Below are 23,129 nucleotides of genomic sequence, written 5' to 3'. Positions count from 1 at the left end.
TTTAACTAATGCTTGTGGATTTAAGTTTTAAGAGCATTTAAGTATTTTTAGGTGAACTTTTTACTATTTTTGAAAGTGTTAGAAAAAATGACATTTATAAAAAGTATGGGCTAAATTTTGAATATTTTTTTTGTAAAAACTCTTCCCAAGGATCGTGACTGAAATGAATTCAGCCGAAATGATACGACTGTTTCACAAACCACTCGATCATTGCATGTGACATAATTCATTAGTTTATGTCCAATGAATATTTCTTTTAACCGGTGCAGACAAGGAGATGCAACCAATACCTATGTATCAGTGCAATGTTTCAAGACCCTGCAACCTTTTATGTAAACTTTACACAAACATTGTAGCTTTACGTGACACTTTTCATAAAATATAATAATATATTACAGCATTCCAATTGCAATCCAAGCAACACGTGCTGGTTGCAACTTTCCAATTGCGCACTCGGTGGCCTCGTTTGTGTCTGGATATGGTGGTGTCGGTGCACACCGTTGGAGTTTGTCTGCTCCTGTCTGGTTTCTAGCTTCTCATGCAATTCATCCTTGATTCTAATAGAAGAATCAAATGGTAATTAGTACTGCTATGTTTATGTGCTGACTTCCGAGCATCATGCCTTTGTCAAGGTGATTAATGTGTATTAATTAATAAAGTCATAAACTTAAATTTGGTGCAGCAAACCTTCATAAACTTAAATTCTTAATGAAGGGTTGTTGCAATGTTCAGGTGCCGGGAATTTCTGGTGCAGCTAATCAACACTGTTGATTTATATAGGAGTCTGTAAAAGTGTCCCAAAAGGGCTTGCTTTTGTATGTATGTATGTATTTGGCACTTGGCAGGTTAGAGAGAAACAGAAGAAGCTAGCTAGAGTACCCTTGGTTACACTAACATGGAAGAAGACATCACAAATAATCTTCTGATAAGAGAGGCAAGTGCACAAGGGAATCGTGTTGATGATAAGGATGAGGATTTGCCACTCAAAACCAGGGTATGGAATGAAAACAAGAAGCTGTGGGTGGTGGCTGGCCCTGCTATATTCACCAGAGTTTCCACCTTTGGAACAAATATCGTCAGTCAAGCCTTCATTGGTCACATTGGCTCTACTGAATTAGCTGCATTTTCACTTGTATTCACCGTACTTGTTCGGTTCGCAAATGGCCTCTTGGTATGTTTTTTTTCATTTTATGGATAACATAATTGCTTCGCTTAGGCTTTTTCCGTGCAATATGAATGATGTTTCTGAATCTCTTATTCTACAGCTGGGCATGGCTAGTGCGTTGGAAACTGTTTGTGGTCAATCATATGGTGCAAAGCAATACCACATGCTTGGGGTGCATCTTCAAAGGTCATGGATAGTACTGTTTGTGAGCACATTGTTCCTCATTCCTATTTGCATCTTCGCAACTCCGATTCTCGAGGCTTTAGGCCAAAAAGATAATATTGCAGAAGAGGCAGGATATATTTCTCTATGGGTGATCCCGGTGCTTTTCGCTTTTGTTGTATCCTTTACCTGTCAAATGTACTTACAATCACAGAGCAAAAATATGATCATTGCTTATGTGTCAGCAGTTTCAATTACAATCCACATCCTCCTTTCATGGCTTTTGACTGTGAAATTTAAGTTCGGGGTTGCTGGTGCAATGGTGTCAACGGTTATAGCGTATTGGCTACCAAACGTGTGTCAGCTTTTGTTTGTTCTATGTGGAGGATGCCCAGACACTTGGACCGGCTTCTCTACCTTAGCTTTTAAAGATCTATGGAATGTCGTCAAGCTTTCTCTGTCATCTGGTGTTATGCTTTGGTAAGAAATTGTTTTTTTCTTTGTTTTGGTTTTCCATGTCATCCGATGCTAGTTTAACTTTTCAGTAATATTCTGTTTGAAAATAAAGGAGAAATATCAGTAATAGTCATTTTGGAATGAAGGTCTTATGACTCCTCCGTTTAGTACATATGGAGCTCCTGAGTAGAAATCTCATTTTCCCTTACAGTCTCGAGCTTTGGTACAACACGATCTTGGTTCTTCTAACGGGAAACATGGAAGATGCTGAAGTTTCTATTGATGCTCTAGCTATTTGGTAATTTTCCGAGCCTTTCCTCCTTTCGATTTTATGTAGACATAAGCTCTGTCATCTCACATATTTTTTAAACAACTTTATTTTTTCTTGCGTTTTCTTTTCATTCTTATGTGTTCAACTACAAATATGTCCAGCCTCAACATCAATGGGTGGGAAATGATGATAGCCCTTGGTTTCCTGGCTACAGCAAGGTAGTTTACTATTCTCATCATCTTTTTTCTTCAGAAATATAGCAATGTATAATTTATATTGTCTAACGTTGTTTTAATTTACATTCATTTGGAACATTAGATGCATTAATTCGTGCAACGTAACAATGTACTGATGTTTGGCTGAAATCATCTTCTTCCAGTGTACGAGTGTCGAATGAGCTTGGACGGGGTAGCGCAAAAGCGGCAAAGTTCTCTGTTGTGGTTATTGTGTTGACATCACTTTCCATTGGCTTTGTGCTCTTCTTGCTTTTCCTGTTCTTGAGGGAACGTCTTGCCTACATTTTCACCACCAACGACGAGGTAGCTAAGAAGGTTGCAGAGCTGTCACCTTTACTGGCCTTCTCCATATTGTTGAACAGTGTTCAGCCTGTGCTCTCTGGTATTCTTGCCATTTTTTCGATACTCAATAAAATTATTTTCCCAGATTAGAACTAATTTAACCTTTACCAGTACTGTAGATCCTGAAAAACTTGCAACATAAACATTAGCAAATTTTTATCCACAGGAGTTGCTATAGGAGCTGGATGGCAGAGTATTGTAGCATATGTCAACATAGCGTGCTATTATCTTATAGGGATTCCAATTGGAGCTGTGTTGGGTTTTCTTCTACATCTACAAGTCAAAGTGAGAGCTATAATTTCTCTTCTTTTCACTCATATATAGTAGTTAGTGGTTAGATTTTGTGGTGTCTATCACTCTATTACGATAGTAGAATTTTTTTTTAATACAACCGATGGTCTAAACTATAAAGGGGAGGGGAGTCTCACACACATACACTATATCAAGGTATCATAGGGATTTGAACTAGGGATGGCAAAAATCCCCGTAGGGGTGGGTCCCTGTCAGTTCCCCGACCCTAATGGGAGGAGATTTCGGGGCTAAATGGGTATCGGGTACGGGGATCCCCGAACTTGAAAAATCCTCGATGGGTACGGGGAGAGGATGGTATTGGCGTCCCCATCCCCAAACCCGACCCGAAACTATATATGTTTATATTTAAATAAATAAATATATAATTATAATATTTATGTTTAACCCTAAGTTAACTTCCCTCTCCTAATTCTTACTAATTTTCTATGGAATTTCATATTGATGTGATTTTGAATTGTTGAGTTGAACTTTATAGTTAATTTGGATGTGTTGAATGATAATTTAATATGAAACTTAATATTAAAATGTATGATAAATATTTTTTTATGTAAAAAAATTGGGGATTCGGAGCGAATATGGGGGATAATCCTCCGACGGGGACGGGAACGAGGATTCTCCGAAACCTAATAAACGGGGATGGGTTCAGGGACGGGGGCAGGGATGGAGAGCGGGGATGGGGATGATATTGTCATACCCGGCCCCTACCCGACCCATTGACATTCCTAATTCGAACGTGACATCCCATTAGTATGATAATTGAAAATTAAAAAACTAGCATGCACATACATGCCATGATCTTGCCTTCGGCTTTTTTTCCACATGAACCTATAAAATCACTTCTGATAGTAGGCATTTTCTTCTTTTTTTGATAAAAAAAAAAAAATTACTTATTCCATCAAGTCTGTTTTGTAGGGTGTTTGGATTGGAATGTTGTTTGGAACATTTGTCCAAACTATTGTACTAGTCATACTCACTTGCAAAACTGATTGGGAGAAACAGGTATGTTTAAATATTTTCTTTGTGGCCTTTACTATAAATTTTACTTAAATATGAAACTGAAGTATCTACTTCACACCAAGCAATTAAAAGTTGTAACCTTCTACAGGTAACAATAGCTCGTAACCGTGTTCGCAAGTGGAATGTTAGAGAAGATATTGGAGAACCAAACCCCAACGCATAAAAATGTCTTCCTTTTATCAATCTTCCTTCAATTACAATTTTCCATTATTCCCTATCGTCTTTTTTATTTTATTTTTGTCGTCCACGAGATTTGACATAGAATCTCCTTCAACAAAATAGAGTTGAGTGCAACTACACCAAATGATCATTGACATTGCCAATGGGTTCCCACCATGGTGATGGATTCCCCTCCAACTATGGCACCCAAGATCAAACCCCAATGAAATTTCTTTCTTCTAATGTAACTACTACTTATTTAACGTGTGTCACAATTAATTTTTAAATGACACACGAAATTTTGAAGTGAATGTGTCATGATTAGTTAATTCCTCTTATGCTTTTCGGTCTAAAAGTAACCGAAGAAATTAAATGTTGTATTCTATTTATTATAGCAAGGAAGAATCATTTGATATAGTTGGTTATTTTTTTCTTTCTTTCTACTTCTTGTTTACAACAAAAATTTTCCACACGGACCCCATGAGAGAAGATGAAGTGGCATGGACACATTAGGTCACAGACTTGGCCCATTTTATCAAACTCCAGCCCAATGACTAAAATAGGAAAACCCAGCCATTGAGGCCTACGACCGTGACTACAGACTCGGCCCAGAGTAGGAAGTCATGAGATTTGCAAAAACCCAAGAAGCAATGGGAACCAATGCTCAAAGGCCCACGATCCATCGGCCCAATTCAAAAACAACAAAGGCCCAAACCCCAGGGATTGGGAATTCGACCAGTCATTACCAATGCCATGTGGAACGATCACATCACTAGGAAAATATTAGATATACACGTGGGAACCGCCCCTTTTGCACCTCAAACTGTGCGAGTGGCCAAGGGCTCCGTGATCGAGGCACGCCACCTACTCCGCTCAGCTCTGCACTACACTCGTTCGACCTAGGCCAAAAAGGAACCTTGCGCTGCGCTCAAAACCGAGGTCATTCACCAATAAGAAGATGCCACGTGCCAAATTCGCACTGCTCAAGGCCAAAATCTTTGCATTTCTATTCCCAAAGATCCAAACCAATACGTTTGGAACTTCGCTACAGGCCAAGATCCAAGATTATCAAGCATGTCTTGATTTATTTCTTGGGCACCATACAATTCGTCTAGATTCTTCCGGATAGAGGTCTGAACCAGACGTGCTACCGTGCACAGCGCCATCACCATCCTCAAGGGTCAAGATACACACATCTTGGCTAAGTCTGGTGAGCCAATCCATTGTTGAGACGTAGGTTTCTCGGTGTACGTACCGTTCATAATGCCTTGTATCTGAGGCCTAAGACCTAGTGGCCGAGTATTATTCCTCCCTCAACCATAGTCACTCGAAAGAAGTGAAGATCAAGGAGCGCATCCGTCACTCGCCATCCATTTGTACTCACGGCCGTTTCTCGGCCCAGGTACTAGCACGCCTGCACCACCACAACATCGAAGCAGGACGTCTTCATGGCCAAATCAATCCGGCCGAATTGACACTTGGCTGAAAAGATTTGGAAGCCAACAGTTGCAAGATAACCACCTCTTGATGGGGCTGATCTTGAGGGACAAGGTGTTAATGAAGCCAGAGTAGGTCAAAAGCAATGCACTGACCATAAAACTAACATTTTACGAACTCATCCTCTCTCTTTTTCTTTGATCAGTTTTTGGACAAACATATCAGAACCTAGTCATGCTAGTTTTCTACATGATAGCTCAAACTGAACCTAGAAAATCCCACGAGATGATTGCCAAATAAAATGTAGTAAAAAATTATTTAAAAAGGAACTTGTTAGGATGAACTGCATAAAACTCTCAAAATTATACAGGTCATTTCAAATTCATACAAAAACATGGAAAACAGTACAAATATTTTTTTAAAAAAAACTTACTTGTAACGAAAATAGCATTATTTTGCTATCTCTGGTCAATAACCTAACAACATGTGGAAAAGTTATCTAACGTGTCATTATATTATTAGTCGGGAATAACAAAAAGTGTTATCCCCTTTGCATGAGAGTCTCTCTTTTGCAAATGGGTACCCAAACTTATGGCAATCAAATAAATGAGACCTTCCATAACCCAGTTTGTTAGTGAATTTGTTAAATGTTGACGTGGCAAATATAAACATTTTTTTTTAATGTGGCAAAAAAAAAAAATTTAAGTAAAAATTATAAACTATATATATAAATCAATAAAATAACATAAAATTTAAAAAGAAGTAACCTTTCTTCTAGATGCAACTTACTATATTTTGATGCATAAATCATCTTTTAAACTAAGTTTCCTAGGCAAACATCTTTTGTATGTGTTTGTGAGGTAAAATACCTCTAGGTCAAGCTAGGCTAGAGCACAGTGTTAATGATCAAGTTGGGCCAGAGCACGGTGTTAGTGGTCAAGTTAGGCCAGACCACGGTGTTAGTGGTCGAGCTGGGCCAGACCATGGTGTTAGTGGTAGGGCTGGGCTCGAGCCTAGTCGCCATATATTTTTTTGTTCTGACTCATGTGGGCTTGTGGGCCCATTAGTCCATGAGCTCGAGCCCGGTGCGTATGAGGTTGATTTATATGGTGTTCACTCAAAGGACTTCTAGTCCTAAAGAAGTTGGGATGTTTCGGGATCACCAAGACACATATCTAAACGGAGTCCTAATCCGAGGAGGGTTAGGGTGTACCGGAGTCCTAGTTCAAGGAGAGCTGATTTGCTATGGAGTTCCACTTCAAGAAGGATTAGGTCGTCTGGGATGATACAAAAGGCTAAGGCCATCCTCCGTGAAAGGTATGCAATTCTAAGCACTATAACCTATTGTGCAATTTTACTCTTAAAACACTCGACTGACTTAAGCATCGAAGGGTGTCACCCACTGAAGCTATCTTGTTTTACAGGTTATTGAGGACGACTTGGTTGGTCACGCTGACCTAGTCCGGAAGAATTGCCCGACCTCAATCTCGAAGAGGTCATCTTCTGTTGAACCAAATTTAGGCATCAACAGTTTGGCACCGTCTGTGGGAATCGACATCTTGTTGATTTCCATTTAAGTTTTTAGACAACGACCACTTGCTTGAACCATGAGTCAAGAGCCCAGCCACAACGAACTCGTCACCCCTGCTGCGCCGAGGAAGGGAAGAAAGAAATCCAATTGCCTAGCTAACATCATGACCTACCTGAAGGAGATGAGGAAATACATTAACGAACTTCATGATCAAAACAAGGGGTCACGGAGGAGCTCGAGAAGACCCATACAGGAAGACAATGAAGGCTAGAAGAGTGGCGTCAAGAACATGGAGATTGTCAACTAGGTGGAGACCAATGCCGAGGCAAACTTCAACGTGAAAGACATGATGACGAAGAGGGTGGGAGCCATCCCCAATCTCCTAATGGAACGAATCGTGGGAAGCTGCAAACTTTTGAGCCTAGCCTTCATGGCTCATTCTCTAGTTTCTCTAGCATGCTAGCCGAAAGCCAGAAGGAATATCTTGACCTAAGGGATTTGCTTGAGGCAAAGAAAGCTCAATACGTATGACCTAATAATCGCGATCATGAAGTGCCGTTCATAATCCAAGCTGAGATCATGATCGTAAAGTCAATCATGATCGTGATCGGGAAGTTGATCAGTCTGAAGTCTGCCCTAATGGAGATGAGCATGCTGGAGAAAGTAGAATTTTGGAAGCCATGAAGAGGATGCAAGATGAGATGGATTGGAAGCTGGAAGTCCGACTAACAGCCCTCGAGCGTGAGTGAGGTACAGGACCTCTCGACTTGGCCATGACAACTGACACGTACCATTCACTAGGGACATCCTTGAATTCAAGCTCCCAAAGGATTTCAAATAGCACAGGATGCGACTCTATGATGGGACCACCGATCCAGTGGACTTCCTTAACGACTTCGATTACTAGATGAACGTGAAGGATGCCGGAGATGCCATGAAATGTCGAGCTTTTCCTCTGCTCTAAGAAAGATCAGCTAAAGATTGGTTCAAGTCCTTGAAGCGGGACTCCATCAGCTCATTTGACCTGCTCAAAAAGAGCTTCGTAAACCAATTTCTATCTACCTCAAAGAAGAAATACCCACATAATTGCCTACTCATCATCAGGTAGGGCCCTAAGGAGAAGTTGTGAGACTACATCAACCGTTTCAATCAAGAAGTAATTAGCATCCCAGTTACTCCAAAGATTCAGCATATACTGCCCTTGTAGTTGGGTTTCAAAGAGAACCTTTTCTGTTCCATGTCAACAAGTTTCCACTTAAAATTTATGAGGACCTGGTGTCCGAGTCGTATCGTCATGCTATAGTTGAGGAGATGACATATGATACACCAGAAAAGAAGGATTCGTCGCAGCCTAGTGTAGGAGATAAACAGAGAGAAGGTTGGAATGATGTACGTGATAAGCCAGATGACAAGAAAGGAAGATTTGATAATTTTAGGTGAGGTGGGAGAGACCGAGATTGACTACAAAATCCATTTCGACCGCGGTTCGACAACTACACCTCGTTGAATACTAATCGAGATGAGGTCTTCTTCCACATAGAAACAGAGTTGCTGAAACCCCAACCTTCGAGGTTTTCCAAAGGGCGAAAGGACCTAAATAGATATTGCTGATAGCACTACAAGAACGGTCATACGATCGACCAATGTTACAAACTCCAAGATGAGATTGAAGCACTAATTAGGCGAGGCCGTCTAAACCGATTTGTGGGTGAAAGGAAGCAAGCAGAGCAGCATGACAACACACCAGACAAGCAATCACATGCTACAAAAGACATCAATCTTATATCAAGTGGAGCAACTTTAGCTGGGGACACCAACAGAGCATGAAAGGAGTATGTGCGATGTACCCAAGTTGGACTGGAGGCACTTTCTATTGGTCTAGGCTACCGAACTCCAAAGTCACCCAAGCTTGGGTACTTGGTGATCACCTTCAATGAGGAAGAGGATAAAGGTGTAGTTCACCCACATGATGACCCGTTCATAATCCAAGATGAGATCGCAAATTGTTGCGTGGAACGGGTCTTCATCGACACAGGCAGTTCGGTCAATATCATCTTTACATTAGCTTTCGAACAGATAGAGATATCAAGAGAAGAGCTCAAGCCAGTGGTCACTCCCTTGCTCGGATTCACTGGGGATAGCATCAACTCCATTGGAAGTATCACACTACCTCTGTCACTTGGAACGGCACCCCAACAGACAACAGTGTACACAACTTTTTTAATAGTTGAATGCCCTTCTGCTTATAATCTAATCTTAGGTCGGCCGGCCTTATGCTATCTCCGAGCCTTTATTGCCAGCCACATGCTCTTGATGAAGTTCCCAACCAAAGTTGATGTGGGATATGTGAAGGGTGATCAACAAAAAGCCAAGGAGTGTTACGTCATGGCGTCCAAGTAGAAAGGGAAGGAAAAGATGGAGATGTATGCCATTGAGCTAGATGGGATAGACTGTGGGGTCGAGATCAACCCACGAGAAGGTACAAGTAAAAAACAAGCAATGCCAAGAGGGAACTTAGTAGATAAACGACATGAACTGGCTCAGCTACGCAATGCCCCATACCAGCAACATGTAGTTCGCTACTACAACTCTCATGTCAAACACCGAGCTTCCCAGGTTGGTGACCTTGTACTCCGTAAGGTCATGCTTGCTAGTCACAAACCTCCAGATGGAAGATTGGGACCGACCTAGAAAGGGCCTTACCGTGTCATTGATGTTGTACTCCCTGGCACCTATCGACTAAGAGATCTCAGGGGAGCAAGTTTGCCTTATCCTTGGAATGCCGGGCATTTAAAGAAGTATTACCAGTGACTTCATCATCATATACATGCTATCAGAGTTAAATCATCAGTTTGAGATTTAGATGTTTTGTTTTGTTTCTTTTCATCAGGTGTGGAACTATCCTCATGAGGTAGTTTTTTAGTTTTTCAACTTAGTAAGCCAGCGTTCGAGCTCGCTCTTGGTTTGTCTTCAACCTTTTGGTAGTGAATAAAATTTGGATTTCTTTCCCAACATATCGTCTCTCCAAGCCTTAACAAGGTAACTTAAAGCACCACATTCAAGTCAGGAAGGAATCAAGCTCCATAGATTTGCCAAGCTCAGATGGACGAAAGGTCCGAGTTGCAATTTCTATCAAGCTCATATGGACGAAAGGTCCGAGCTATTTTTTTATTATTTTTTATCGAGCTCACATAGACGAAAGGTCTAAGCTCAATTTTGGCAAAGCTCCGATGGACGAAAGGTTCGAGCTATAGTTTTTATCAAGCTTTGATGGACAAAAGGTTCGAGCTATATTTTTTTTATCAAGCTACGGACGAAGAGTCCGAGCTACATATTTTATTGAGCTCATATAGACAAAAGGTCTAAGCCCAATTTGTCCTAAGCCTGGATGGACGAAAGGTCTGAGCTGCAATTTTTTATCAAGCTCATATGGACGAAAGGTCTGAGCTATTTTTTTTATCGAGCTCACATAGACGAAAGGTTTAAGCCCAATTTTGGCCAAACTCAGATGGACGAAAGGTCCGAGCTATAGTTTTTATCAAGCTTTGATGGACGAAAGGTCCAAGCTACATTTTTATCAAGCTCCGGACGAAGAGTTCGAGCTACATCTTTTATCGAGCTCATATAGACAAAAGGTCTAAGCCCAATTTATCCCAAGCTCAGATGGACGAAAGGTCCGAGCTGCAATTTTTTATCAAGCTCATATGGACGAAAGGTCCGAGCTATTTTTTTATCGAGCTCACATAGACGAAAGGTCTATGCTTAATTTTGGCCAAGCTCAGATGGACGAAAGGGTCTGAGCTATAGTTTTTATCAAGCTCTGATGGACGAAGGTCTGAGTTACATTTTTTTATCAAGCTCCGCACGAAGAGTCCAAGCTATATCTTTTATCGAGCTCACATAGACGAAAGGTCTAAGCTCAATTTTTGCCAAGCTCAGATGGACGAAAGGTCCGAGCTGCAATTTTTACCAAGCTCATATGGACGAAAGGTCCGAGCTATATTCTTTATCAAGCTCATATGGACGAAAGGTCCGAGCTATAGTTTTTATCAAGCTTTGATGGACGAAAGCTCCGAGCTCAACCTTTTCCTAGCTCATGCTCAGGTTGGAAAAGAGCCAACCTTAGCTCACCAAGCTCATGGTCAGGTTGGTTTACCCATTTGGGCATGCCAAGCTCATGATCAGGTTGGCAAAGAACCCAACTCGCCATGCCAAGCTCATGGTCAAGTTGGCGAAGAGCCCACCTCGCCATACCAAGCTCATAGTCAGGTTGGCAAAGAACCCACCTCGCCATTCCAAGCTCATGGCCAAGTCGGAAAAGAGCCGACCTCTACCTCAGCATGCCAAGCTCATGGCCAGGTAGGCAAAGAGCCAACCTCTACCTCAGCATGCCAAGCTCATGGTCAGGTTGCCGAAAAGCCCACCTCACCATACCAAGCTCATGGTCAAGTTGGCGAAGAACCTACCTAGTCATGCCAGGCTCATGGTCAGGTTAGCAAGGAGCCGACCTCAACTCGTCAAGGTCATGGTCAAGTTGGTGAATAGCCCATCTTGCCATGCCAAGCTCATGGTCAGGTTGGCGAAGAACCCACATTGCCATGCCAAGTTCATGGTTAGGTTGGTAAGGAGCCAACCTCAACTCGCCAAGGTCATGGTCAGGTTGGCGAAGAGCCCACCTCGCCATGTCAAGCTCATGGTTAGGTTAGCGAAGAACCCACCTCATCATGCCAAGCTCATGGTCAGGTTGGTAAGGAGCCGACCTTAAGTCACCAAGTTCATGGTCAGATTGGCGAAGAACCTACCTCATCATGCCAAATTCATGGTTAGGTTGGCAAGGAACCGACCTTAAATCGCCAAGCTCATGGTCAAGTTGGCAAAGAACCCACCTCGTCATGCCAAGCTCATGGTCAGGTTGGCAAGAAAACCAACCACAAATTGCCAAGTTCAGCCTCATGTTGGTGAAGATCTGACCTCACGATATGCCGAGCTTAGCCTTAGGTGGGAAAAGGTTCGACCTGGGGACTCGTCGACCTCAATTAAGCTTCCTTCTTAAATACCATCATGATACGTGGCATCTATACCATTAGTCGATTTACACATCAGCTCGACCAAAATATCAAAAGGTTTTGGTCATGGTTTGACCACTTTTTACAAAAGGTTTGTGAGGCATTTCAGTTTCATTGTCGTGCCTATTACTGAATGTTTGAAGAAGGGCAAGTTCAATTGAGGAGAAGAGCAAGAAAAAGGTTTTGCTCTTGTAAAAGAAAAACTTTACACCGCTCCCATTCTAGCTCTTCCAAATTTTGAGAAGGTGTTCGAAGTTGAATGTGATGCTAGTGGCGTGGGAGTGGAAGCCGTGCTTTCTCAAGATAAGAGACCAATTGCTTTCTTTTCTGAAAAATTGAGCAACGCTCGCCAAAAGTGGACTATTTATGACCAAGAATTTTATGCAGTTGTTCGGGTTTTGAAATAATGGGAGCACTATCTGATTCATAAGGAATTTGTTTTGTTTACAGATCATCAAGCTTTGAAGTATATTAACAGCCAGAAACATATTGATAAAATGCATGCCAGATGGGTGACTTTCTTGCAAAAAATTTCATTCGTCATCAAGCATACTTCTGTACCTCAAATTGTGTGGCTGACGCTTTGAGTGGAAGGGCTTCTTTGTTAGTTACTCTTACTCAAGAAATTGTGGGGTTCAAGTGTCTGAAGGAGTTATATGAAGATGATGATGATTTCAAGAAAGTAGGGCTAAATGTGCTAATCATGAGTCACAGACAGATTACTTTCTCAATGAAGGGTATTTGTTTAAGGGCAACCAGTTATGCATTCCTGTTTCCTCTTTAAGGGAGAAGCTCATTCGGGATTTGCATGGAGAAGGGTTGAGTGGCCACTTAGGTCTCGTTAAAATAATAGCAGGATTGGAGGAGAGATTTTACTGGCCACAGTTGAAGCGTGATGTTGGAACAATTGTGTGCAAATGTCATATTTGTCTGGTTTCAAAGGGACAGGTACAAAGCACTGGATTATACATGCCTTTACCAGTTTCTAATGATATTTGGCAGAATCTTGCAATGGATTTTGTCCTTGGTTTGCCTCGAACTGAAAGAGGTATGGATTACATTTTGTGGTGGTTGATCGGTTCTCAAAAATGGTGCATTTCATAGCTTGCAAGAAGACTATTGATGCATCCAATATAGCCAAGCTGTTTTTCAGGGAGGTTGTTCGCTTGCAAGGAGTACCTACATCTATAACTTCTGACCGTGATACAAAAATTTTGAGCCATTTTTGGATCACTTTGTGGAGAATATTTGGGACTACTTTGAACTGTAGTAGCACTGCCCATCCTCAAACAAACAGCCAGACTGAGGTTACAAATCGAACATTGGGAAATATGGTGAGAAGCATTTGCAGAGAGAAGCCAAATCAATGGGATTATGCACTGCCATAGGTGGAGTTTGCATATAACAGTGCAGTTCATAGTGCAACCGGAAAGTCACCATTTTTCATTGTTTATACTACTATGCCTAATCATCTTGTAGATTTGGTGAAGTTGCCTAGGGGCTAGAAAACCAGTGTTGCAGCAGGAAAACCACTGCAGATAAGCATATGCGAGTTAAAGTGTTTCAAGAAGGTGACTCTGTGATGGTGTTTCTAAGGAAGGAAAGGTTCATTGTTGGTACTTATAGCAAGTTGAAACCTAAGAAATATGGACCCTTTAAGGTGCTGAAGCGAATCAATGACAATGCCTATGTTTACCGGATTACATGGGAATTTCCAATACTTTTCATGTCGCTGATTTGTATAAGTTTCTTGAGGATGAAGCTCATTATCCTGAGCATAACTCGGGGTCGAGTTCCTCTGAGGTGGAAGGGACTAATGTAGAACAAATGGCTGAATGGATTGAAGAAGAATTGGAAAGAAGAAGGGAAAAAGGACGCAACGAGAATTTACAAATTCGGCGTCCGAGCTCCGATTGGGTCGCATAATACGTTCTCAAAAAGGGAACAATGCCATGAGTCCAACACACTGCTTTCCTATGATTTATGGTGGATTTTGGGCTTCCGAGGTCATTTGGCCTTCCAAAAGTGCATTTAAAGAATGTATTCAAGTTTCAAACTTTCCGTTTCTTTTCTGTTAAGTTTCCAATAACTTCCCAGGCAGTCCAATGGGTGAGAACATTGTATTTAGTTAGTCATCATGCTTGGTTGAACTCAAATTTTATCAAATAACTCAAAGAGAATTCCTCTCAAAGTTCCTGGTGGATAACAGATTACTGTTCTTTAGGGTTTTCGCTTGTACTGCGTCAATAAGGTTGACAAGACCCGCCCCGAGTTCCTCAAAATTCATGACGTATCCTGTGATTTTTTCGACATTCAACTTATTCCGGCCCACTTGCTAACATCCTAGCCTTTCTTCCAAATCAAAGGAGGAGAGGGTCAAGACGTTTTGCCGAAATTTGGGCAGAGTCTCCCTGAAAAACGGACTTAACCAAAATTTTCAACCTATTAAAATGCAGTTTAAAATTCCCAAACCTCAGCATGCAGAATCATAAGTAGTTGTAAAGACTCAATCCACAATCATTCATCAATCTAAAACAGGTTTCCGCCCCATCACAACCACAAACCAAATTAAAGTCCAAAAATATGGTTTCTCTTGCGGGTGCACTTGGGTAAGACTCCAAGGTACCTACGTACCCTTATTGAGGGATCAAGCTACACATAGTTCTTCGATCAATAGTCACAAATCAGATAACAAACAATTATTTTCAGTAATATCAACAAGTTAATTTTAGGATCATATTTTCCTTCTTAATAAAATCACAATATGCTAAGCCTAATTCTTTAAACATTACTCCTTTTTCCCAATATAATATAATAATCCCTTTTCCTCTCCCCATTACTTTACCACACAATGGAGAGTCGAACGCCACGTGTAGTAAAGTAATAGTAATCAATATGTCCGGATCCTTTACCACATGACGGAATAATCCAACGCCACGTGTGGTAAAGTAACCAATATCCAAGTGAGCATACACACTGGAAACTCCAACACCACGTGTGGCCCAAACAAACCAAGTGAGCCCACACGCCGGAACATCCAACGCCCTGTGTGGGTAAAGCAACCAATATCAAATGTGTCCGAGATCTTTACCACATGCCAAAAAATCCAACGCCACGTGTGGTAAAGTGACCAGCAATCAGTAACCAAGGAAGCCCACACGCGGGAAAATCCAATGCCATGTGTAGGTATAATGGCCAGGGAAAGTACATACAAGGGTGAGGTTTATAAACCTTATATAAATATTATAAAAATAATATTCCCTTCCTTAATTCAATTTTCCCAAACATTTATTCATAGTATAGAAAGTAAACTCTCAAGCATATATTCTATAAAGACCCAAAAATAATTCAAATAATAATCAAAACTTGTTTACACATAATTTCCATAAAATACTATATTCCACAATTAAAATAATAGACTTTCGTAAATACCCCGATATCTCCCAATCCATATACTTTAATAATAATCATAATAATATTAAATAATGATAAATATTAACCCTTAGAGATCCCACATCCTCACTAACCCAAATTAAATCAATTTTCAATCAGAACTCATTATGCAAGAAATTCCATATTAGAAGAATGAAGTACACTTAAAAACAAATGTCCATTCATTTTCTAATAATCATAGCCGAGACCCAAGACTCACTTTCACAAACCATCAATTAAGTATCCCATGCTCATCCATTCCTTAAGTTCAATGATCAAAATAATATCCAAAAGTTCCATAAGATACTATAAGAAAATCTCATAATCTCAACGTAATCAACATAACTCAAATAACAGTTAAGACTCGTTAATAAGGTCGTTCTAGTACTTCTCGAAGGGTGAAACGACTGCGGAAGACTCACAATAAACCGAGGGGTCAAACTGCCAAAACTTGGTAAATCGGGCATGTGAGGCCCATGACCTCCGATTTCCGATCCGAAAGTTCCTACGGGTTCAACAAAGTTTACTAAACACGTCCTGTAAGTTTGGTCCAGATCGAGCGGTCGGATCGCTCACGATCGTACTATTGGACGGTCGTCATTTTACACAAACTTTGAGTAATTAATCGGAGCATCCAGAACTCAGATTCTCGATCCGCGAATTCTTACACGATCTTAGTGGTACCTGGATAAACATATTTAGAAATATAGTCGATCCAACCGTTCGAACATATTGAACCCGGATAATACCTAATATACCTAAATCCGTTCGACCGTCAAATGATAATCAACATGAGGAACATTTTAGGACCAAATGGGCCACCCAACCATGGCCCACGTGCCTCCACACGCATTGGCAACGTGTGGGAGTCTTGAGAAAATTTCGACAGCCGAAAAATTCTTGAAACACCCAACAATACTTATACCTACGTGATCAAGACAACTAGCGGAGCAACTTTTGTTCTTGGGCCACGGCCAAAAAGTGACTAGAACTTGCCGGCTGAAACTTTGAGTTATAAAATTGGTTTCAAAACTTCAGAATCAATCCTAATCAACCCATCCATCAGTTAGAACATGTTGAAAGGATGAGAAAGCATACCTGGATTGACAAAAATGATGGTCGAAATCGTCGAAAAGAATGCCAGAAAGTTTACTTAAAATCTAGCCTATTTTTCGCAATTTCCTGCAACAGCGGCTGCAGATTTTGTTGGAGGTGGGGTGGGTTGGGAAGAGGAAGTCGCGATGGTCGTTTTGGTATCGGTCTCAAGGCCAACGGTGGCCGGACGTGGTGGTTGTTACCGGTCAAAGGACTGGTGCTATTTTGGTCGTGAGGGAGGAGAGAGATGTTGGGAGAGAGAGAGAGAGAGAGAGAGAGAGAGAGAGAGAGAGAGAGAGAGAGAGAGAGAGAGAGAGAAGGAAAATCTGGTTTTTAAAAACTGGACTTTGAAATATTTACGGTTGTGCCACTACAGTTTCGTTGATCGTAACGTTTCTGTTACAACTCCGATTTGAGCCCACTATGCATCTACGAACTCGTATCGACATGAAATATGTCATGGTGCCATTCAACTCCCAAAAATTCGACCAAATTAAAAAGTTACCAAAATAACCCTACCTCGGAGGGCAAATTTGTAATTTCATAATTAAATAAATGAAATAATTTAAATGGACAATAAAAATAAGGTCGGGGTTCACCTTGTGAGTTGTCATCTGTATATCCTGAATTTTCTTACCTTTGCACCCCTCCTGCTCTAATTTCTTATAGTTGGCAGCATTACATTCATATGCACATTCCAATTGATATTCGTAAAATATAAAGATAATTGCTATATTTACAGAATTTTGAAAATAAAACTTCACTAGAAATTCGAAATAAATACAATAAAATAACAATAAGGTAAATGTTAAGAATACTTTTACAGATGATCAAGTCTAGAAGTTGGTTCTATCTCCTTAAGACGAAATTGCCTCCTCACAGGTGCTTTTACGATTTGCTTGACAAACATCTCCCAGGATACAACGATTGACTTCTTGTTGAAGTAGCACTACAATCTCAAAGAAAGGTGAACTCAAACTTGTGTATGAATTATCTCTTACTAACTCATTGTATTTCTAAAAATATATGAATGCTCTAAAAACTACTATTGTTGGATGACAATTGGATGAATGAAATGTTGTAGGACCTTCTCTATTTATAGGCAACAAGGCCTCTGTTTAGAAAAGATGTGACTGGAAAATATCAACAAATGCGTCTTTTCATGTTGCATCCATAAGCCAAGAAGTGAAATGTTTCAATTACTATGAAACAATGCAACTTAAGCCAAGAAGTGCAATGTTTCAATTTCTATGAAACAATGCAACTTTTCACATATGAAACAATGCATCTTAAGCCAAGAAGCGCAATGTTTCAATTTCTATGAAACAATGCAACTTTTCACATAAAGTATTATTATTTTTATTCATAAATAAATAAATAAAATTTTATTTTTCCTCGATTAAGAACATGACTATTCCCAATTGATACATACCAATTCATAAAAGTCATGTACTTAAAATTACGGATCCCACAATTTAATTTCCATTCAATTATTAAAAAATTAAATATAAATATTATAATTTTCTAACAATTCCCCACATGAATGAAAATTAGTTAATGCAAATGTACAATGCAGACACTTGAGAGAATTCGGTTGAAAAGGCACCACATCAAGATAAGTAGCTGTTTGCCTTGAACCTTCCATAGTGAAGTAAAATTGGATTTACTAGCTAATCAGTGAACATGATGTCTTGAACTGTTTAGCCGTCATATAAATCGAAACAATATTACTCACATAATACCTTTTCATACACATTTGGTTCTAGGTTGTGTCCTTTCTGCCATGGACCACTCTTGGTGTTTGTCAAAACTTTAGAGAATTAAGCCTTGTAATTCTCATAGAAACGGTCTCATTTCGTACTGATATAGGTGACTTCCTATAAAGAGTATCTTGCTATACTCCACTTGGTTTTTCAAGTCACAAGAATCATTAAAATATGAACTTAGCCATACACGATGCAGGGTGACAAAACCCGACCTAAATTCCACTTTGGAATCTAAGCCGAACCCTGTGCATGTCCGAAACCTGGCGGGTGCTTGGTTCACTTGACTAAATTGCCCTTCTAACGAAACCAAAGTTAATCTCAAGTTTGACTTCTGCTAAAAATTCGGCAGAATTTCCCCTGTAAATAGTCGTTTCCCAAAATTCTTCCACCTGTACAAAATGCAATTATAATCCCAATCGTTCAACATGCATCAAGTTTACATTCAAGCAATCCAACAACAGAACTATGTGGCTTCAAGCCTTACACCGAAATCCTAGGGCAATTTCAGAGCAATGCTAGTCGGTTTAATTTATAAGAATAATTCGATCACAAAAGAAATTCTACATAGTGAAACGGATGAAGGAAGAGTGGTGACTGCCCTGTGGTGGTGCTCTATTACACGACTACTGCCTGGGGGAGCAAAACATTTAAGTGTGAGTGGACATAAATAAAGTTTGGTAAAATAGAACATTAACATACTAACCCCACTTTTAAAACATGTAGAAATTCAATTATTTTCATGTTCTATATTCGTGCAAGAATAAAGACATGCATATTTATATACATATAAGTATTCACGCATTCAAATCAAATCATGAAAACCTTTTTTAAATCATTTTAAACAAATAATCTCTTTCCCATCTAGGTGTACCCATCATATATCCGTCAATTCCATGATCTTTATATTCATTTCCCACATTATCCCGTCAATTCCTTGTGTCACATAATGCGACACATCCTTGCAGGTCTCGAAAACACAAAGTCAACCGAGCCTATTCCTCGCAACACTCAGGGGACATTTAGTTAGCCTGAGCTGCATTCCTCACACCACACGGTTTGGGCGTCCCCGAAACTCTTGGGGCATTGTCAAACGTGCGCTGACTCAACCAAAGGCAACTAAGTCCGTGGACATCATTATAACCGAAGGCAACAAATTAACCGAAGTCAACATATTATCCGAAGGCAACATATTATCCAAAGGCAACATCTTGGGTACATATGGTGGTTTAAAAACCTTTCCTGGAAAAATTATACTTCTATTTCTCAATAAATCCTTTAATCATATTATCACTTCCTTTCCTACTTTCCAAGTCATTTATCTTTTAAACATAAACAAAATTTAATAAAGATATTTGAATTCAAATATTTATGCTTGGAAAGTAATAGTCATAAATAATTCATTCAAAATCAATCAATGAAACTTTAATTGCATAAAATCCATTTATAAAACAAAAGTTCACTCATTGAGTGTCCGAGCTAACCTGACCTTTTAAGGGTCCTTCATGTGGGTTCAATGAAGCCCGAGTACCTATTTAAGCAATTAAAAAACCTTTAATTAATAAAATAGCTCGTCCATAGATATTTAATCATAACCCTGACCCCGGGCCTCAAAAGTGCCTGTACGTGACTTACAAAAATTCCTAGGCCCATTTTCAATATTTCTGACAGGTGGAATGGTCTGAAAAGACCAGAGATTAAATAATCGATTAATTTCCATATTGGTCATTCCAGTACCCCGTGGGGTCCACCACCTCTGATTACCCATTTGAGAGTTCCTTTAGGTTCAACATACTTTAATAACCATGCCCTTCAAGTTTGGTCCGAATCGAATGGTCAGATCGCTCGCAATCGCATGATCCCGACATCCTTGTCGGCACACTCGCACCACACTGCAGAGTGGCTCTAATACCAAATTGTCACATCCCGCATTGACCAACGAAGAAAGGGTGATGTGCCTTATATGTACATGCCCGCCTCCATCTAGCACGAGACCTTTTGGGAGCTCATTAGCTTCGAAGTCATGAGAACTCCAAAGTTAAGTGAGTTGGTACTAGAGTAATCCTAGGATGGGTGACCCACTTGGAAGTTACCCATGAGTTCCCAAAAACATAACCGTGAGGGCAAAAGAGGGGCCCAAAGCGGACAATATCGTGCTACGGTTGAGCCGATCCCGAGATGTGCATAGGGAGCATTGTATCATCATAGGAATAGGCAGGGGATGGAATCCCCATAATGCTCGCACTTCAGTCACACATAACTTAGTTGTCCTTTTGAACCTAGATCTTGGGATCTCCAGTCAGCTAAGTTGGGTATCCATTATGGAGACTTTAAATATTTAGGTTTATACTCTTATTCCCCTCGATGATCAACTAACTCTCTAGTTAGACCTTTAAATATTGGATCCACAAGGTTGACTATTTTTGCGATATATTGCCATCATAATTTTATATATGAAAATAAATTCCATTCAAGAGTAGTTGTACTACATTGAGCATTTAACTTATTTTGTTAAGACTTAATAATTGTGTCAACTGAGTAACCTTCTAATACTCAGTTAGACACCCCCACATTTGAGGTACTTATAGCAAAGTCTCTAACCTTCTCATACCTTGTATAAAAGCCTCTCTCCACAAAAACGTGGTGCTTATGAACCAATCTAGAAAATTGTCATTTTCTCTGCCAAGAAATAGAATTCCAAATTTTCTTTCATATCTATCACCCCCACAATTTTCCATAATTGTGGAAGGCATTTAAGCAATCTGTTAATCATTTTTTTCATATGCCTAAGAAGTAGAAAACTTTTACTTTTTTCCTCAAAGAATGAGATAATAGTTTTAAAGTATTAGTTTATAAATTCCTTTAAATCAATTTAATGTTGCATTAGTAATAAAACCATGTTTATAACATAATTAACATGTTCTAGTTACCATACCCTCATTAATTGATTAAAGCAAATCATTATAAAATTAATTTTCCTTTATAAAGTGTACATCACTTTATAAAATAGGGTAAGGCTTTGGTACTCTTTGGTCATATGTATCTCATTCTATAGGTAGTACAATGGAGATATTTATTCTTAAAATATTTGTACTTCTTAGGCTCTTTGTAACATAACTACTAATTAGCTTTCCCCCTTTGAAGCCTCAAAACTTCTTTCAATGAATGGTGGCTTGATTGTCCAAAACGTTTAGCATGCAGTGTGAATCAACCTCATAATTTCTATACACAACTTGTTTACACCATAATGAACCGAGCAGACCCAGCACCAAAGTGACTAGCACCAAGGCAGCCACGCCTTCTCCTGTGCCGAAGGAAGACACACTTCCGAGGTGCCAGACACCTACCAAAGCTCCCAGCTGCCAAACCTAATCTCCAGGACACGTGTCGCCACCACAACGGCTTGCACAAAGTCCCACATTGGAACTTTGTGCAAACCTCCTACTCTCACCTCCCTATAAATAGGGAACAGTACCCAGGTAAAAAGGACAACTATTCTCCCACTTTTACTGTTACTCTGCCAGACTTACTACTTGTAACTGACTTAGGCATCGGAGAGCCTTCGGCCGGCACCACACCGGTGTCCGAAGCTTAACGATTGCTTCTCCCACTTTGTCTTCTGCAGGTTTCCCATCAACCTATATTTCACCAAGGGCCTCAGCTCTCTTCCCTGCTGAAGACCCTGCATACCTAATCCCTAAGCTTGATGCGCAACGCTTTCGCTGATCCTCCACCTGCTTTAGCACCCGCCCCAGCCCCACCTCAGCATTCTACCCCTGCCCCGAGTGCCCAGGACAACCAACAACATAAGCGGAAGGATAGCTACCAGCATCCCTTCGGTAATAACAAACGTGGCAGACATGGCAACCACCACCACTCTAGTGGAAACAACCCTCCCAAGACAGCTGATCGGGCCCCACTTCCATTCACACCCAGGCCCAGGTTTGAGGTTTTTACGACCCTCAATACCACCTATGAGAACGTCCTGGTGCGTGAAGCCCCCATCATCCCCAAGCCACCCCCCCGGAGACCATCCAACAAGCCTATGCCAAACACGGGGGTCTTCTGCCGCTTTCATCAATTCAGCGGCCATGACACCGAGTCTTGTGTTGCGTTGCGCAACATAATTGAAGGGCTCATCCGGGAGGGTAAGCTGGACAACTATGTGCGCAACATACCAGCCCCGCCTAACCCTCACCAACTTCAAATCAACATGATCTCCACCATCAGCGGAGGTCCTACCCTGGCTGGCACCTCCAACAACTCCATCAAACATTATGTCCGCTCCACCTATGCGCACCAGGTCTTCAGCACCGAGCAGGGACGCTTGCCAAAGACCCACAGGACTGGCTGGGCCCCCATTACCTTCTGCGAGGAGGAGGAGCGTGGTGTTATCCTCCCCCATGACGACCCACTCATTATCCGGGCTGACATTTCTAACTTCGACGTTGGGCGTATCCTGGTGGACACTGGCAGCTCGGTCAGTGTGATGTTTGCCGAGGCCTTCAACGAACTCCAGGTCCCGCCTCACCTACTCGACCGAAGCATCACACCCCTTGTGAGCTTCTCGGGTGATGTGGTCTAGCCCATTGGCAGCATTCATCTCCCTATCTCAATTGGGGCCGCACCTCAGCGGACGACGATCACTACCCCCTTCCTTATCGTCGATTGCCCCACAGCCTACA

The 23,129-nt window shown here is 40.8% G+C and overlaps 1 protein-coding gene across 1 annotated transcript; it reads left to right on the top strand.

The window, feature by feature from the left end:
* On the top strand, positions 529-4,487 carry LOC18770884 (protein DETOXIFICATION 21). The gene is made up of 9 exons (XM_007203310.2): positions 529-632; positions 733-1,171; positions 1,266-1,807; positions 1,995-2,081; positions 2,216-2,272; positions 2,434-2,672; positions 2,799-2,917; positions 3,857-3,943; positions 4,050-4,487. The coding sequence occupies exons 2-9, from the start codon at positions 896-898 to the stop codon at positions 4,122-4,124; spliced, it is 1,482 nt and encodes a 493-aa protein (XP_007203372.1). The 5' UTR covers positions 529-632; positions 733-895; the 3' UTR covers positions 4,125-4,487.

Source organism: Prunus persica, chromosome G7, assembly GCF_000346465.2.
Source record: "Prunus persica cultivar Lovell chromosome G7, Prunus_persica_NCBIv2, whole genome shotgun sequence".
Lineage (NCBI taxonomy): Eukaryota > Viridiplantae > Streptophyta > Magnoliopsida > Rosales > Rosaceae > Prunus > Prunus persica.
Note: the sequence above shows the minus strand (reverse complement) of the source record. Positions and strands in the feature narration are given on the sequence as shown.

What these genes read in the sequence shown, in the direction of transcription:
- LOC18770884 (XM_007203310.2), top strand. Translation starts at nt 896, where the DNA reads ATGGAAGAAGACATCACAAATAATCTTCTGATAAGAGAGGCAAGTGCA. An exon ending in TTCTACATCTACAAGTCAAA is followed by an intron (nt 2,918 to 3,856) that starts GTGAGAGCTATA and finishes TCTGTTTTGTAG; the next exon opens with GGTGTTTGGATTGGAATGTT. An exon ending in AAACTGATTGGGAGAAACAG is followed by an intron (nt 3,944 to 4,049) that starts GTATGTTTAAAT and finishes AACCTTCTACAG; the next exon opens with GTAACAATAGCTCGTAACCG.